General features: G+C 46.7%; 1 protein-coding gene across 1 annotated transcript in view; it reads left to right on the top strand.

Moving 5' to 3' along the window:
* The window catches only part of pamr1 (peptidase domain containing associated with muscle regeneration 1), a 63,926-nt gene that overhangs the window by 40,931 nt on the left and 3,859 nt on the right, over positions 1-19,136 (top strand). Inside the window, exons 8-12 of the mRNA XM_033039251.1 lie at positions 1,959-2,171; positions 2,984-3,190; positions 6,432-6,644; positions 8,028-8,094; positions 18,124-18,356. Of these exons, the coding sequence (XP_032895142.1) occupies positions 1,959-2,171; positions 2,984-3,190; positions 6,432-6,644; positions 8,028-8,094; positions 18,124-18,356 (933 nt within the window). The remainder of the gene's footprint in view (positions 1-1,958; positions 2,172-2,983; positions 3,191-6,431; positions 6,645-8,027; positions 8,095-18,123; positions 18,357-19,136) is intronic.

The raw sequence follows: 19,136 nt of genomic DNA on the forward strand, positions 1-19,136 counted from the left end.
CTGCCATATAACATGATCATGGCTGATCTTTTGCCTCGGTACCACTTTCCTGCACTTACCCTTCATTCCCTTATTATTACATCACACACAGGTTCCAATGTTCAAAGGCAATCCTAAACAAATGCACCATATGGTACATGGCTCACATATTTCTTCCCAAACCAAAAAAAGCCAGACTAGAGGATCAGTAGGTGGGAGGGGGAAAGTTTAAAGGAGATGTGCGGGGCAAGTTTTACTAGTGGATGCCTGTAACGCACGGTGGGAGCATCGTGGAGACAGATACTGTAGGGGTTTTGCGTTTCCCTTTACTCCACTTCGGGCCCAACTGCCCGAGTTATTCTCTCCCTTGTCGGAGGGTCAAACGGCCACCACTCCACTCGAGCGGTTTCCAAGAGAGAGAATACAACAAAAGGGATTCCCCTAGGTTCTAGACCTCGGAATTATGGTGGGATATGATAAAAAGGTTGAATTGACCAGAGTGTGCTGATGAGAGGAAACAGAAACCAAGATGGACTCAAAGCAAGTCTAAATTACAGGCTTTATTAAACAATGAGAAATCGAATCTCACCAACACTACATAATACGTGGCTAAACTTATGCTTTAAACTAAGACTATGGACGGAAAACTATCGGGCACGTCGTAAAACTTACTTTACACAATTTTACCCCCCTTTCCTTTTATTTTCTCAACCTCTATCCTATTTTGGGAATTTCACCAGGTCACCGGGATACTCACAGCTAGGTCGATGCAGGCCCACGAGCTGTCCAGCAGAGCAGAAAGAGAGCGAGTTCTGGCTTGACTCCTGTTTTTATACCTGAGCTTCCTTTGAAACCCCCAGGTGGTCCTCTGGATAAAAGGGTTCTTTTGATGATTCCCAGTTTCGATCTGGCATGAACAATAGGCTTCCGATGATAAGGGGTTTGCTGATGTCATGATCCCTCAGCCTGATCGTTATCCCATCGCCTGGATGGGCTCCTATTGTCTCGATGGATGGGTCATCCAAGATGGTGATTGTGCTTGTGCTGGTCTGTTTACCACTGTCTGCTGAGGCTTGGTTCCTTCCTTTGTGTATCCAAGATAATCTCGTTATCTCCATCTCAGCCTTTCCTGCCCACACCATCCGCTTAGTTGTGTGATGCCCAAGTCCACAGGCCAGACAGGTTTGAAACTTGAAACTGATTCTTTCTGTGGATTGGGGTTTTTTCCGTTGCAGCCAGCAAATCTGTCTTTTTAAAATATCCATGTCCTTATCCGAGTTCTTCCATAATTTTGGAGGATTTGCCCCAATAACTTACAGATACGACAGTGGCATTTAAGAGGCTTTAATGATTTGATGAGTCTATGATACTTTATTGACACAAAATGCTGGAGTAACTCAGCGGGGCAGGCGGCAGCAGCTCTGGAGAGAAGGAATTGGTGACGTTTCGGGTCGAAACCCTTCCTCAGGCTGAAGAAGGGTCTCGAAACGTCACCCATTCCTTCTCTCATGAGATGCTGCCTGTCCCGCTGAGTTACTCCAGCATTTTGTGTCTATCTTTGGTTTAAACCAGTATTTGCATTTCTTTCCTGCATGGTTTATTGTCACATGCACTTAAGTGCAGTGAAATGCAGTTTGTTTTGCATACAACCCAGTAAAATCATATTGCAGACCTCACCTTGCCGAACAGTCCTATCTTGTGGCTGCTGCCACATGTGGCAGTAGGCACCCACTCCCCCCCACGCCCCCCTTCATTCTCGGCGCGCCCTCCCTACTTTTAGATAGACATAAAAATAAGTAGTGAATGGAGAAACATGGATAACGTTCAGGCAGAAGGGAATAGTTTAATTTGGCATCTCTTACCGTTCTTTGCTATGCAAAGGGGTCCACTAATGTTGCAAAGAAATCTAGGCCCACCTCTCCCGCAGTCTAGACTGGGTCTTCCGTACCATTGTTTTCACTGTGTTATTTGACCTGTAGTTCCAGAGATCAAGTTCTGTGCCGACCCTGGTACACCAGTCAATGGACGTCGGAGGATTCTGCCCGGAAGCGGGTACCTACGCCAGGGCAATGCCGCCTTGGGCACCATCGTGCAGTTCACCTGCAACTCTTTGTTTGTGCTGAGTGGCAGCTCTCTGGCAAGGTGCCAACACGATGGGATGTGGTCCGAGAAGCAGCCAACCTGTACGAAAGGTAATATCACAAAAGCCTTTCTTAGCCAAAGGTAACGTCACTGGGTTCATAAGTTCATAGGTTCATAAGTTCATGTGGCAGAATTAGGACATGAAGTCTACTGTGCCATTCAACCATGGATGATCTATCTTCCCCACTTAACCCCATTCTGCAGGCTTCTCCCCATAACCCCCGACACCCGCACCCGAAATGATTCTCACCCCCTCCTGTTTTCATTGAGAGCTCGTGACTTCAAATAGCAGAGTGGTCTTGCGTTAAATTCAAGAATAGTTGAAATAAATAAATCAATCAAACCTATAACCAGCAATAAAACATAAATGAAAAACAATGACACATTTATTTAAATATACATTTAATTGACATTGATTGATTGGCATCATTAATTTTAATCAAAATTTATTTCATTTTCGTCTTTAAAAAAGCCTCTATTTGTCTGCACACTTTTCATCAAGTCCGGCATGATTCTGGGTTCAATCCCAACCTCCGGTGCTGTCAGTGTGGAGTTTGCATGTTCTCCCTATGACCCTTTGGGTTTTCCCTGGAAGCTCCAGTGTGTTCCCACTCACATACGCAGCGTACTAAAGATGTGCGGGCTGGTACGTTAATTGGCCGCTGTGAATTGATCCTAGTGTGGGTGATTGGTGAATCTGGCGGGTTTTGGAGAATAAAGTGGGATCGGAGTAGAATGAGTGTAAGTGGGTGCTTGAGGGCTGACTGAAGGACCTGTTTCTGATCAGTATGACTGTCTCCAAAAGGCAACGTTTTGCCCCATTTTCATTGCTTTTATAAGATGCTTTGATCTTTGATTGCAGAGAGGAAGCTTTGTGTCATTCTGGGAGCACCACTCCATGGGCATCGGAGAATTCTCCCGGGAAGCGGGCACCTACACCAAGGCTATGCCAGTGTGGGCACCGTCATGCAGTTCACCTGCAATTATTCCTTTGTTCTGAGCGGCAGCCCACAGGTGAGGTGCCAACAGGATGGGATGTGGTCAGAGAAGCAGCCTGCTTGCAAGAAAGGTAATGATGCCACAACTACATTTAGCCACACTCACAGCTTTAACAGGAGGGCAATGACTTTATACAGTATTTAATGTTGCTAGAAGCCCCCTCAGCACTTCTATTGTGGACATGTGGTGGCCTATGATTTTACACCACATATAAAAACACAATAGCATTAGATGCAGTTCAGACGAGATTCACTAGGCAATTATTTTCTGGGATGGGGAGAGGGTTGTCCTATTACGGGCACTCAATTTTCATGTGTTTAGTGATAAACGGCTGTTCCCTTCAATGGCATAGTTTGTAGACTACGAGGCACAGATTTACCATTTTGCAGAATGTGAAGAACTTTATATTTCATCGAGTACTTATATGCTCTCAAATTCACTGCCTGGAGTGGAGTGGAACTAGAATCAAGATGCATTCAAAATGTTGTGCACCCAGGAGAAAATAATTTGCTGGGATACAAGGACGGAGCAGGGAAAGTGGGACCGCTGAGATTTACCTGCGAGGAGCTGGCACAGAATTAATGGGCCGAATGGCCTCTCTCTGTGCTGTAGTAATTCTCTGATCCTATATCATGGTTGTGCTTGAACTCCTCAGTCAGCTGTGGATGCTGAAGGATTTCCGCCTTGTCCCAGGCACAAGGTGTGTGGTGGAATATTCTCCACTTGCCTGGATGATTGTAACCCGTAAAGTACTCGGGAGGACTGATAACATTTTGTACATAGCTGCCTAGTAGATTGGGACCCCATCCAGCGCCCTAGACATTCACTTCCCTCCATCACCAATGCACAGTATCTGCAGTGTGAACCATTTACAAAAAGCACCACACAGGCGCACTGTGCATCATTTACAAATGCACTGTCAGTGATAGCCTCAGCTACTTTAACAGCACCTCCCAAACTTGAAGATCTATCATCAGAAGGGCAAGAGTAGCAGGCACATGGAAACACAAAAGGACACAAAATGCTGGAGGAACTCAGCAGGTCTGGAAAACATAGATGACATTTTGGGTCAAGAACCTTCTTCAGACCAACCCTTCTTGATCTGAAACGTTACCTATCCATGTTCTCCATAGATGCTGCCTGAGTTTCTCCAGCATCTTGCATATTAACCAGCTTCTGCAGCTCTTTGTTTCCCCATGGGAACACCACCTTCTGCAGGTTCCCCTCAAGATCACACACTGTCCTAACCTGGAAATATACCTCTTGTCTTTCATGGTCACAAATCCCAGAACTCTCTCCCTAACAGCACAGTGGAAGCATCTTTATCAGAAATTGATTTAACAAGATGGTTCAATTTCAAAAATAGACACAAAATGCTGGAGTAACTCAGCGTGACAGGCAGCATCTCTGGAGAGAAGAAATGGGAGACATTTCGGGTCTTCTTCAGACTAGAGTCGGGGGAAAGAGAAACAATCACCTTCTCAAGAGCAGTGAGGGATGGGCTATGAATGTTGACATTGTCAAAGATGACCAGAAATTGTAAGTCAATAAATTAAATCGCTCAACAACTGGATCCACTCACTTAATAATTGTCAGGCACCAGAGCTTCAGAATGGATATTTGATCTTCAGGAAGAGATTCCAGCCTGGGATGTTTTTATCGTCCAATACAATTGATGTTAAAGGAAAGCTGAGCAAGTGATGCCCACATTCCTGTTAGATTTCCATCCATTCGAATCTGTTGTTTTCATTCCTGAGCTTGAAAGCTGTCTGTGTGGAGTCTGCATGTTCTCCCTGTGATTGCATGGGTTTCCCCACATTGATGCAGTTTCTCCCATATCGCAAAGGCATGTGGTTTGGTTGGTTAATTGGTTGCTGTAAATTGCCCCTGATGAATGATAGACCTGACAGAAGTTGATGGGATTGTGGAGTGGATAAAACTAGCATTAATGCAGGGTAGGGTAAAGGGCCTGTCCCACTCGGCCATCATTCGCGCGCTATTTACACGACCTGCTAGCGTGTGGGTAGCATGTGGGTAGCGCGTGGGTAGTGTGTGGGAAATGTAGGTAGCGCGGGACGGGTGCATGGAGTGGCGTGGAGGAGTGTAGAGGTCGTCCTGCACTAAATATTCGCGCGCCACCGGCCCGTCGCGTAATTGACGACCAAAGTGGGACTGGCCCAAGACCCTGGCGTGGCGCAACGTCTCATCTCCATCAGCAGCTGAAGCAGGCAAACGATCGCCGAGCTCGGCCTGGGGCTCACGGCCGTTGCGGATCCGGATCCGCCCCCACTCCTACTCCCAGAGCGGGGCCAAGACGATTGGAGATAGACACAAAATGCTGGATTAACTCAGCGTGACCGGCAGCATCTCTGGAGAAGAATGAAGAAGAGTCTCAACTCGAAACATCACCCATTCCTTCTCTCCAGAGTTGCTGCCGGTCCCGCTGAGTTACTCCAGCATTTTGTGTCCATCTTCAAAATGACGTCACGCGCTCCAGACGGCCGTGCAGACGCATGATGACGCGCGCGACCATCGCGGGTCAGTCACTACCGGCCTGTCGCGTAAATGACGGCCCAAATGGGACAGGCCCTTAAATTTTTGATGATTGCTGCAGACTTGGTAGACTGAGGGCTCTGTCCCTGTGCAGTATCACTCCATGAATCTATTGACACTATCTAACCTTGATGTATCTCCAGCAAAGGTAAAAATTCACTTGTCGCATGTTTCTGGGATATGACTGGCTATGTGCTGCACTGATGATCTGCATCTATCATGCATAGATGGCATGCTGTTACAGTTCTCTGATAGTTATGACACTGGATTAATACACCAATTACTCAGTTGTGTTAGTTTAGATTAGAAATTCAACATGGAAACAGGCCCTTCGGCCCACCAAGTCTGCACGGACCAGCGATCCCCATACACTAACACTATCCTACACACACAAGGACCAATTTACAATTATACCTAACCAATTAACATATAAACCTGTACCTCTTTGGAGTGTGGGAGGAAACCGGCGATCCCGGAGAAAACCCACGCAGGTCACGGGGAAAACATACAAACTCCGTACATACAAGCACCCGTTGTCAGGATCAAACTGCGGTCTCTGGCGCTGAAAGGCAGCAACTCTACTGCTGTGCCATTGTGCCTCAAAGAAGCAACTTGAAACTGATTGCTGTGCATAGATTTGACAAGAGGAAAATCTTTGTGTTAATCTGTTAAAAAAAATAGATTTGTTTATTATCATTGAACCTACCTGATTAATGTGACCAGTGTCTAATCATTGCTGTGGTTTCATCCATATTCAGCTCCAGAGAGGAAGCTATGTGGTGACCCTGGAGTACCAATGCATGGGCATCGGAGAATTCTCCCAGGAAGCGGGCAAATTGACCAGGGCTCTGCCACCTTGGGTACCATCATGCAGTTTACCTGCAATTACTCGTTTGTTCTGAGTGGCAGCCCACAGATAACTTGCCAACAAGATGGGAAATGGACAGAGACACGGCCAAGGTGCACCAAAGGTAATACAACACATCCCGCTTTATGTATGTGGCTGGTGCGATGTGTCATAGGCTGCAAACCCATTGTTGTGTGAAATGTCTGAACAATGGGAACTAAAAGTAAGGTCCGGAAGCCTGGAGCAGGAGTGATATGTGGGCCGTTTAATTTTGATATAAGTTGTCTGTGTTGCGGGGACGATCTTTGGACCAAACTTTACTCATTGTTCTAATTGGTCATTGATGGATCATGGATAGCATACGATTTGGATGAAATTAACCCAAAACATGGGTAAATAGACCTCTTTTCCCACGTGTCTTAGGCTTCTGCCAATGTCAAAATGATGATCTCCCCAATTAATTATCCTCCTGAGCCCCAGGTAAAAGAACACCACATTGGCACAGTTTACTGGTTAGAACAACACTTGGTATTGTGTTCAGTTCTGGCCATGCTGTAACATGCTGGAGAGATTGCAGTGGAAATTCACAAAGATGTAGTCCAGATTGGAGGACTTCAGTAATGGGGAGCGATTGGATGGGCTGGGCTCATTTTTCCTGTAGCAAATGAGGATAAGGAATATAAAATAATGAGAGGCAAGGCACCGATAGGCTGGATAGCCAGTATCTTTTCTCCTTGAGAAGGGTAACTAAAGCAAGAGTGAGGAGGGAGTTTTGGCAGGGATCTGAGAGGAAAGGTTTTCACACAGAGTGATAGATATCTGAAACATACTGCCAGAGGAGATAGATACAAAATGTGGGAGTAACTCAACGGATCAGGAAGCATCTCTGGAGAAAAGCAATAGGTAACGTTTTGGGTCGGAACATTTCTTCAGACCAGAGGAGATGTTGGAAATCAAATACAAACACTATGTTTAAAGAGGCCTTCAGATTGGCACTTGAATAAGGAAGTCATGGAAGGATACGGACCTAGAGTGGAAAATGTATTAGTGTTGATAAGCAAAAAGGTTGGGGCTTGGATCTGGTGGGCCGAAGGGCCTGCTTCAGTACAGCTCGATGAGTCTTTGAGGGGGAAATTTTACTCTGAGGTTCAGCCCCTCAGAGAGTCGTAAATTCAAACAACATAGAAACAGGCCCTTCAGCCAATCGAGGCGGTGTAGGCCATCAATCACTCGTTTACACACAAATCCCATTCCCATCAATTCTCCCCAAACTCCACCACTCACCCCTACACTTGGTACGATTTACAATGACTAATTAGCGTACCAGCCCTTTGGGATGTGGGAGGAAACCAGAGCAGCCAGAGAAAGCCCACGAGGTCACAGGGAGAATGTGCAAACTCTGCCGAGACCGAAGTCAGGCTTGAACCCAGGCCTCTGGCACAGTGAAGCAGTGGCTCGACTGGCAATTCTGCTGCTTCGGCTGACCATGTATTTCTTTCTGTTTCAGCTTGCAAGAGACCCAAAATCCCTAACTTGGTGAGACAGAAAGTTCTGTCAACACAGCCTCAGACCAGGTGAGATGCCTGATTCATGCCGTCAGGTTGCAGTGTAATGTCCTTGGGTGCATTCACAGATACAGGCCGGCCCAGATCACATTCACCTTCTGCTCAATCACACGTTCAGCTGACCTCAGCCATTCTTCACCCAAAACCTTACAGCTCATGTCCCATTCACCCATTACTCCAGTTCTCGAAGGTTGACACAGATAGCCACTTATGCAACAGTCAGTTGTAAATTTACCCTTTGTATTTTCACTCCATGTATTTTCACTCCTGGCCTCTTGGTCGTCCCTTTCTGTTTGACATTTGTGCCTTTCCCTGCAAAGGTCAGGAGTTTCTTCCCTGAACTTCAATCTTTTAAGATGTTCCTAAAGACTGATCTGATTGATCAAGTTTACCTTCAGTAGCGTTGTATTGTTCAGTGATGCTCCTTCAAAACACTTCAGAGCATTTTTGCACAATGATTGAAAATGCAAGTGCATTTGAAATGGTTTTGTTTGGCTGCAGGTATACACAGACAGTGTGACACAGGAGCAAGAGTAGGCTCCATCCCTATGAATTCAATTTCTCTGGATAAAACACGGTCCTCCTATCATTTGGATTGTTTACGCAGCTGATCATGGCATTTTAAGTACCTATTTACCAAGTTCTTTTGCAGACAGATCAGTAACATTATTGCGATACCCAAGTATAATCCCCGATTAAGTATCAAATGCATAGAAACAGAAGGCGAGGCCTGTACCCGCTGCAGGAGGGCTCCCTGGTTCAGGCTGGGGTACGGCAGCGGCCCAGGTCCTGCAGTAGCTTCTGCCGCCTGCGGCCATAGATCATAGTGGATCTCACGCTCGGCACAATTTTCTGGCATTGCCTCAACATCCCGTGACTACAATCACACCCAGCAGTCTATCGATATTTGCTTAAGTAAATACTTTGGCAGAGCCGGCCCAGTCCTCTGGGGTAGAACATTCCCTGTGTGCAAACAATTCTCCGAATGTCAGCCCTTTAAAACTGTGGCCACGGTTCTTGCCTGCATATCCAGGGAAACGTGCTCCATGCAATTAGCCTTCAAGTCCTTTCAGAATCTATTAAGATTTTGCTCATTGGTTTAACCCATTACTGCCTCATTGTGATTCTGTACTCTCATATTAACTGCCTTTAGCCTTTGTGTCTTTGCAAGAAGCTGGCTACATCATCTGCAGCTTATGAACACACAATTTATGGGAGTCCATAGACATGAGTAAGTGTCTGGGAGAACGGCCAAATGGATTTGCCGGTTGCGGTGAGGCAGCAGGTATCTTCTGCCGTGTGAGAACTACATTTGTGGCCTTATTTCTGACCTGCAAACTGTTTGGGTTATTGACATTTCTCAGGAACATAACCCTGGTGTAACTCGGGGACTTTTGGCATTTTATCCTCTCAGTTAAGCAAGGATATAGTTGAGGCAACCAGAGAGAGACTTAAAAGGTATTCTGATTACATCCTACCAACCTGCTAGCAACAAGATATTCTTCTCTCTCGACCTGAAATTATTTCCTAAAAAAAATCCAAAATTGGTGTTAGTTTCCATGAGTTTCAACTTGGCATTTTCTCGAATAGCTTCTGGAAGTCCGGATAAATGGCATACTTTTGTTAAACAGCAACAGTCTGATTAATGGCATCCAATTGTGGATTGGGAAGACGATTGTCAAAAAGGATACAGCAGGATATAGAACAGTTGGAGATTTGGGCAAAGAAATTTAGATTAGATTAGATTAGACAGCCTTTACTGTCATTCAGACCGAAGTCTGAACGAAATTGAAGCAGTCATACATACAATACAATACAATACAATAAAAAACAACAATAAACACATATTAACATCCACCACAGTGAGTCCACCCAACATCTCCTCACTGTGATGGAGGCAAAAGTCTTAGGTCTCCAGTCTCTTCCCTCCTCTTCTCCCTCTGCGCTGAGGCGATACCCTCCGGGCGATGTTACAACTGTCCCGCGGCTCAAACACCGCGGCCCGGGGTGGTCGAAGCTGCCGCCCACCAGTCCTGCTGACGCAGCCGCTGGCCCGCGGCTGAACCCCGGACTCAGGCCACCGCCGCCAGAACACCGTCCAAGCCACCGGAGCACCGTTCCAGCCCCGAGCCGGATCGCCCTCACGTGAGTGCCGTTACCGTCTCAGCCTCGGGCTGGGCCGCCCCGACCGGGTACCGCTCCTCCCTCGGGCTGGGCTGCCCCGACTGGGCGCCGCTCCTCCCTCGGGCTGGGCCGCCATGACTGGGCGCCGCTCCTCCCTCGGGCTGGGCCGCCCCGACCGGGCGCCGCTCCTCCCTCGGGCTGGGCCGCCCCGACTGGGCACCTCTCCTCCCTCGGGCTGGGCCGCCCCGACCGGGCGCCGCTCCTCCCTCGGGCTGGGCCGCCCCGACCGGGCGCCGCTCCTCCCTCGGGCTGGGCCGCCCCGACCGGGCGCCGCTCCTCCCTCGGGCTGGGCCGCCGCGACCGGGCACCGCTCCTCCCTCTGGCTGGGCCGCCCCGACCGGGCACCGCTCCTCCCTCGGGCTGGGCCGCCCCGACCGGGCACCGCTTCTCCCTCGGGCTGGGCCGCCCCGACCGGGCACCGCTACTCCCTCGGGCTGGGCCACCCCGACTGGGCGCCGCTCCTCCCTCGGGCTGGGAACGCCGTACCTCCCCGAGCTCGGCCACTCCGACGGGAGCACCGTTCCTTCCTCGGGCCGGCCGTCCTCACGGGAGCGTCACAGCCCCTCACGGAAGCCCTGTTCCAGCCCCGAGCCGGGCCGTCCTCACGGGAGCGAGCTCATGGCAAGTCCTGGTGGGCTCTGCCTCCTGAGCCTCGAGGTCGCCAGCTCCGCCATTAGGCCTCAGCGCAGACGGAGGCAGAGAAGGGGAATACAACATAAAAGTCGCATTCCCCCGCAGGGAGAGACAGCAAGCCCCGTTTCAACCCCCCCCCCCAAAACAGAAACTAAAAACCAAAACTAGACTAACCAAATCGAAAATAAACAACCCAAAAAACACAAAACAAACAGGACTGCCGGAGAGCCGCTGCAGCCAGAGCCGCGCCGCCACCAGGACGTCATATCATGTCATGATTATGGCAGATAATGGCAGATTAAATGTAATTTGGACAAGTGCGAGATGTGTTTTGGGAGTTCAAATGCAAGAGGGAAGTAAAGAGTAAATGCCAGGACTCTTAGGAACATTGATGCACAGAAGGATCTTGGCGTTCAAGTCCGTAGGCCAGTGTCGGTAGGCCGGTGGATGCTGCGAAGGGGGTCGCTCGGGCTGTCGGTAGGCCGGTGAGTGCTGCGAAAGGTCGGTTGGGCTGTCGGCTGGGGGGTGCTGAAGGCGGCCCGGGCGGCGTGCAGGGCAGTACTGCTCCCCACCACAATGATGATCCAGAAGGGCATGCTGGCCGAGGTGGACTTGCTGAGCTGCCACACGTACGGAGCCTACAGCCGGTCCCAAAGCTGCTCCAGCTCTGGACGGGGGGTGGGTTAGGGTTAGGGTTAGGCATTTTTCTCTCAGTGGAAGATGACTTCGCTTTCCCCTTGCCTGGCACTGTCCCAGTCCCACTATGGCTGTGACCCCCACTCTGCACACTGGCGGTCAGTGAGGTTCGGTAAACGGGGGAACCCAGAAGAACTGCCCTTACCCGTTAATTAGGCTGGTTTAGGAGCTGGACCGCTGCGGCAGTCTCATTCAACAAACACACTCACAATTATATTCATATTATTTTTATATAATATAACATAATTATATATGATTACAGTCATATTCACTATATATATAGATGGTATAATAATATATGGTTTAAATAGACTGCAACACGGAAATAGGCACCCCATGGTGTGATATGGGCACTGACCACTAGAAGACGCTTACTTTTTTAATCTCATTTTCTAATTAGTTTAATCAATTAATGTGCGACTTTTGGCACTGACGAGTTATGACTTCCTTCTCAATTATATTTAATCTAAACCTATACAAAATTTCATGTAGTTCCGAGACATGGATCATGAGAGTTGATTTCTAGACACATATTTGATGCTCGGCTCACAGCCTATTCACTACAGAAGGCTGTGGAGGCCAAGTCAATTGATATTTTTAAGGCAGAGATAGATAGATTCTTGATTAGTACAGTTGTCAGAGGTTCTGGGGAGAAGGCAAGAGAATGAGGTTAGGAGGGAGAGATAGATCTGCCATGATTGAATGGCAGAGTAGACTTGATGGGCCAAATCGCCCAATTCTACTCATATCATTTTCTAAGGGGAGATTGGACAAACTTGGATTGTTTTCTCTGGAATATCAGGACAACCTTAGAGAAGTATATAAGATTATGAAATATATAAGATTATGGAGAGGCAGAGATATTCGTTTTCCTGGGGTGAAAATGTCAAATTCTGGAGGATGTCGGTTGAAGGTGAGAGGGAGGAAATTTAAAGGAGATTGAGAACACACCTTTTTTTTTAACACAGAGAAACCTATGTGCCTGGAGCATGCTGCCAGGGGAGGTGGAGGCAGCAGATACAGTGTCAACTATTTGGGCGGCACGGTGGCGCAGCGGTAGAGTTGTTGCCTTACAGCGCCAAAGACCCGGGTTCAATCCTGACTTCGGGCGCTGTCTGTACAGAGTTTGTACATTCTCCCCATGATCTGCATGGGTTTTCTCCGGGAAGATCCAATTTCCTCCCACACTCCCATGATGTACAGGTTTGTAGGTTAATTGACTTGGTATAAATGTAAATTGTTCCTAGTGTGTGTAGGATAGTGTCAGTATGCGGGGATCGCTTGTTGGTACGGACTCGTTGGGCCGAAGGGCCTGGTTCCACGCTGTATCTCTAAAATAAACTATTAAGGGGCATATTAAGGGACACGTGAACATGGAGGGAATAGAGAGATACAGACCATGTGCAGGCAAATAGGATTAATTGAGATTGGCATCATGGTGAGCATAGACATGGTGGGCTGAAGCAACTGTCTCTGTGTTGTTAAGTTCCAAGTCTCATGTTCTAACACAGAGCTGCCTTTCGCAACATTCGTTTGTTCATCAGGCATGACCTTTACTGATGATTTACTAGTGCATACTGGTTTTCCCAGTTCATCTGGAAGTAATCATGTGTACAGTCACTCTTTCCTTAATTGTAGGCTCCAGCGATTTGATGAAAGCAGATGTTAAGCCACAATTCTCTCGGTCACTGAATTCCCCCTCTCACCTTTCCTAAATGCAGAATGACATCCATCACTTTTCAACCTATAGGAATAGTTCCTGAGCTTTGAAACGTTATAGCTATGAGATCAGCAATATTCCTAACTATTAAACTCCAAAACATACGGATAAGATCGTCCGGTTGAAGAAGTCCTCTACTCTCCGAAGACAGGATCAGTCTGAAGAAGGGTCTCGACCCAAAACGTCACCTATTCCTTCGCTCCATAAATGCTGCCTCACCCACTGAGCTTCTCCAGCATTTTTGTCTACCTCCAGTTCTGGTAAATGTCATTCTGCAGTGCCATTAACATTTTTTGCCTGTGTTTCCATTACAGATTTCATACTGGTTTTCTTTAAAGTTAATATTAAGACAGTTCACCAATATTAGCCCAATTCCCTCATTGCTATTCATAATGTCATTGTTATCTGATTTTGAGGGTACCGTATTATGACTAGGAACCCTTTTTATCGCTTACACAATTGTTTTGAGGTTCCTTTTCTGTTGAATCCACTGCACCTTTTGCTTTTCTTTGGATAACTTCCATCATCAGGACGTTCACTTTTTGAATTATTTTGCATGCTTTAGTTTTATGATGATCTTCACCTTTTGACTGGTTCCTTTGTTTAGCCTTTAGGGTTGAGAATCACAGAGTCACTGAGTTGTACAGAATGGAAACAGGCCCTTTAGCCCAGCTCATTCATGCCAACCAAGATGCCTATCTTACATGAATCCCATTTGCCTGCATTTGGCCCATATCCCTCTAACCCTTGACTATGCATGTAATTGTACCCAGTTCTACCACTTCCTCCAGCAGCTCGTTAAATATACCCACTGTTCAGTGTGAAAAAGTTGCCCCTCAGAACCCATTTTAATCTTTCCCCGCACACCTCCTTTAAACTTTGCCCCTCTTACATTGAAGGTATGTCCTCTAGTATTTAATATTTCCACTCTGGCAAGAAGGTTCTGACTGTCCACCCTATCTATGCCTCTCATCTGTATTACTAAAAGTCTGTTCTTGACCGGTTTTGGCCATCTGTGCTGCGATTTCCGAGAGAATGCCGCCACCTACGGCCGTCATTTTTGGCCACCTTGCTCAGAGCCCCCCTCCGCCGCATGTGTGCCGAAAAGTTTTCCCGTCGATTAAAAATGACAGAGATATTAATGTTTTTACAAAATTCCCCATTCTCTCTGCTGCTCCCGCTGGTGGCAGGGGGGAGGGACTATAACACCAGGAAGTGGTGTGCCTCACTCACGCTTCAAGATGGAGGAAGGCAGAGGGTCATGTTTCTCTGAGCTGTGAATAACACTGAACACATGTCTACTCAAGTGTAAGTGCCCTTAGTGATTCTAAAATGCTTCCAGAATGTGTCTATTGGTTCTAAAGCTTGCAAAAAGTGTCTCTATTGGTTCTAAAGCTTGCAAAAAATGTCTATTGGTTCTAAAATGTCGTACAGTTGTACAGGGTCTTGGTGAGACCACACCTGGAGTATTGCGTACAGTTTTGGTCTCCTAATCTGAGGAAAGACATTCTTGCCATAGAGGGAGTACAGAGAAGGTTCACCAGACTGATTCCTGGGATGTCAGGACTTTCATATGAAGAAAGACTGGATAGACTCGGTTTGTACTCGCTAGAATTTAGAAGATTGAGGGGGGATCTTATAGAAACTTAAGGGGTTGGACAGGCTAGATGCAGGAAGATTGTTCCTGATGTTGGGGAAGTCCAGAACAAGGGGTCACAAGGATAAAGGGGAAATCTTTTAGGACCGAGATGAGGAAAACTTTTTTCACACAGAGAGTGGTGAATCTCTGGAATTCTCTCCCGCAGAAGGTAGTTGAAGCCAGTTCATTGGCTATATTTAAGAGGGAGTTAAATGTGGCCCTTGTGGCTAAAGGGATCAGGGGGTATGGAGAGAAGGCAAGTACAGGATACTGAGTTGGATGATCAGCCATGATCATATTGAATGGCGGTGCAGGCTCGAAGGGCCGAATGGCCTACTCCTGCACCTATTTTCTATGTTTCTATGTTTCTAAAGCTTGCAAAAAAATGTCTATTGGTTCTAAAGCTTGCAAAAAAATGACTATTGGTTCTAAAGCTTGCAAAAAATGCCTATTGGTTCTAAAGCTTGCAAAAAAAATGTCTATTGGTTCTAAAATGATTCATACTAGCGCTCCAGAAAGCCCCCCCGGTTGGCTTGGCTTGGCTTGGGTGTGTCTTGAATTGAAAGGCACTACTTACTGCAAATGGTGGCATGAAGTTGAAAGGCACTACTTACTGAAAATGGTGGCTTGGGAGCTTTGGCTTGAAGTTGAAAGGCACTATTACTGCAAATGGTGGATTGGTTGCTTTGGCTTGAAGTTGAAAGGCACTACTTACTGCAAATGGTGGCTTGGTTGCTTTGGCTTGAAGTTGAAAGGCACTACTTACTGCAAATGGTGGCTTGGGTGTGGCTTGAAGTTGAAAGGCACTAATTACTGCAGATGGTGGCTTGGGTGCAATGGCTTGAAGTTGAAAGGCACTACTTATTGCAAATTGTGGCTTGAAGTTGAAAGGTACTACTTACTGCAAATGGTGGCTTGGGTGTTTGGCTTTAAGTTGAAAGGCACTGCAAATGGTGGCATGAAGTTGAAAGGCACTACTTACTGCAAGTGGTGACTTGGGAGCTTTGGCCTGAAGTTGAAAGGCACTATTTACTGCTAATGGTAGCATGAAGTTGAAAGGCACTACTTGCTGCAAATGGCGGCTTGGGAGCTTTAAAGTTGAAAGGCACTACTTCCTGCAAATGATGGCTTGGGTGTGGCTTGGGTGTGGCTTGAAGTTGAAAGGCACTAACTGCAAATGGCGGCTTGGGAGCTTCGAAGTTGAAAGGCACTACTTACTGCAAATGATGGCTTGGGTGTGGCTTGAAGTTGAAAGACACCACTTACTGCAAATGGTGGCATGAGGTTGAAAGGCACTACTTACTGCAAATGGTGGCTTGGGAGCTTTGGCTTGAAGTAGAAAAGGCATTACTTACTGCAAATGGTGGCTTGGGTGCTTTGGCTTGAAGTTGAAAGGCATTACTTACTGCAAATGGTGGCTTGGGAGCATTGGCTTGAAGTTGAAAGGCACTACTTACTGCAAATGGTGGCGTGGGTGCTTTGGCTTGAAGTTGAAAGGCACCTCTTACTGCTAATGGTGGCTTGGGTGTGGCTTGGGTGTGGTTTGAAGTTGAAAGGCACTACTCACTGCAAATGGTGGCTTGCATGCAATGGTTTGAAGTTGAAAGCCACTACTTACTGCAAATGGTGGCGTGGGTGCTTTGGCTTGAAGTTGAAAGGCACCACTTACTACAAATGGTAGCATGAAGTTGAAATGCACTACTTACTGCAAATGGTGGCTTGGGTGCTTTGGCTTGAAGTTAAAAGGCACTACTGTAAATGCACTTACTTCCTGTTTGCACTGTATATTGATTTTAGATAAAACGCTACCACTTACGGCTATGATTTTTGGCCATCTTACTCAGTCCCCCTCCGCTGAGCAGGTGCAGAGAATTCTTCCCATCAATGAAAAATAAAAGTGTTATTAGTTTAAAAAAAAATGTTGAGAATCTCTCTCCTGTTAATCACTCGATGAAAGCCACACCTTTTCCGGTGGGGGGGGGGGGGGGGGGGTGGGGTTAAAAAACCCGGAAATGTGGGTGTGGATGCAAGATGGAGGAGGGAGAGGTCACAACTCGCTGTCTTTAGTGGCTTTGCACCCTACTTCAAATGGTATGAAACTGCACTTGAATTTGGTGGCCTTGCACCCTGCTAGAAGTGGTAAGAAACTGCACTTGAATTTGGTGGCCTTATACCCTGCTTGAAATAGAATTTCAAGGATTAGCCGTGAGTCAACTACCAGCCCACCAGCCGTGAGTGAGTGAGTTGCCAGCACAACAGGCTTGATTGACTGAGACGCCAGCCCAAGAATCCATTTGGCGCACAATTTGCATACTAGCCCTCTGGAAACCAGCCCCTTCAGCCCACAACACCCATACTAGCGCTCCAGAAAGCCCCCCCACCCCCCAACTGGCCACCAATATTAGAATTGGTGGAGAGGTGGAATATTGCGTTGGATGACCAGCCCTCCTGTGTGATGCTGGGACCCAACGGGTCCCACTTAGTCTAGTAATTTTATATATTTTTCTATCAGTCCTCCATGTAACCTCTGGCATTCCAGATAAAACAATCCAAGTTTGTCCAACCTCTCCTTAGAAACATAGAAAATAGGTGCAGGAGTAGGCCATTCGGCCCTTCGAGCCTGCACCACCATTCAATATGATCATGGCTGATAATCCTTGTAGCTAACACCCCCTAATCCAGACATCATTCTGGTCTACCTCTTCTGCCCCCTTTCCAAAGCCTCCACATCCTTCCTGTATTGGGACAGCCAGAACTGCATGCAGTACTCCAAATGTGGCCAAAAATTACAATGAAGCTGCATCATGACTTCCTGACAAGTATACTCAATGTCCTGACCAATGAAGTCAAGTATACCAAGTTAAAAAAAGGACACAAAGTGCTGGAGTAACTCAGCGGGTCAGGCAGCATCTCTGGAAAACATGAATAGGTGATGTTTCAGATCGGGATCCTTCTTCAGACTGAAGTCTGCTCAACCTCTCTTTGTAGGTAATACCTCATAACACATGCATCCAGCACTTCAGTTGTTTTGTGTTAACCAGCATCTATTGTTTTTGTATTTCTACAAGTATACCACATTCCTTCTTTAATCTCCTTGTGTTTCATGCCTCTTTCAGGGAACGATGGACTTGTTGTGGATGTGACCATTCTTTGCTTTCTCCAACAGGAGGACACCACTGCACAGGCTACTGGCCACTATTCTAGACAAGAAGGAGTCCCAGATCTCACCCACTAAAGCCCCAGTGCAGCGTTCTGGGGATCTACCAGCGGGATTCTATCACCCTCACACTCAGCTGGAGTACGAGTGCATCTCTCCCTTCTACAGGCGTCTTGGGAGCAGGAAAAGAACCTGTCTTAAAACGGGAAAATGGAGTGGCCGATCACCATCATGCATTCCCAGTAAGTGTAGTGCCTGATAGAAGACAGATATTTGATCTAAGTTCTCATCTCTGTGGTGGTACAAAATGAGAAGGGTGTTTAAAAAAACCTTTATTTTTAACCTAATTTTAAATCTAGATGGATTAAGGAAGGATGTTCCTGATGGTGAGAAGGTCAAAACTAGGGATCCCAGCCTGAGGATATAAATAGGGTAATTTAGACTGAGATAAGGAGAAATGTCTTCCACAGACAGTAGTGGACAATCAGGCAGTGGCGGCCAAACCATTCAATGTGTTCAAGAAAGATGGTGATTTTATACCATCCTGTGATAAATATGTCAACTTGCTACAAATGGGTTGCAATTTTCAAACTTTGTAGTTCTGTGGGTACTACATAACTCACAGATGCACTGCACCTAAACCTTTTATATGCTGTTATGCACATTACTAAGATATTTGTTCATTTTTGAAGTATGCATGCAGTTTCTTCAGCTGCTTATTGTTGAACACACAGGTGTGTTTTCCTCAAAGTTCATACATGTCAAGAAATAAAGTGAAGCACTTTTCATCAGATCAAATAAAACTTTACTAGTAAAATGTAAAAATTCATCAAGTGGAGATTAATGTTACGAATGTCATGGTTGCACTAATTATGAATGGAGTTATTGAGTCTCAGCTGGGGGCACAGTAGTGCAGCGGTAGAGTTGCTGTCTTACAGCGCCAGAGACCATGGTTCAATCCTGACTATGGGTGGTGCCTGTATGGACTTTGTACGTTTGTATGTTCTCCCATTGACTGTGTG

The sequence above is a fragment of the Amblyraja radiata genome, chromosome 20 (assembly GCF_010909765.2).
Source record: "Amblyraja radiata isolate CabotCenter1 chromosome 20, sAmbRad1.1.pri, whole genome shotgun sequence".
NCBI lineage: Eukaryota > Metazoa > Chordata > Chondrichthyes > Rajiformes > Rajidae > Amblyraja > Amblyraja radiata.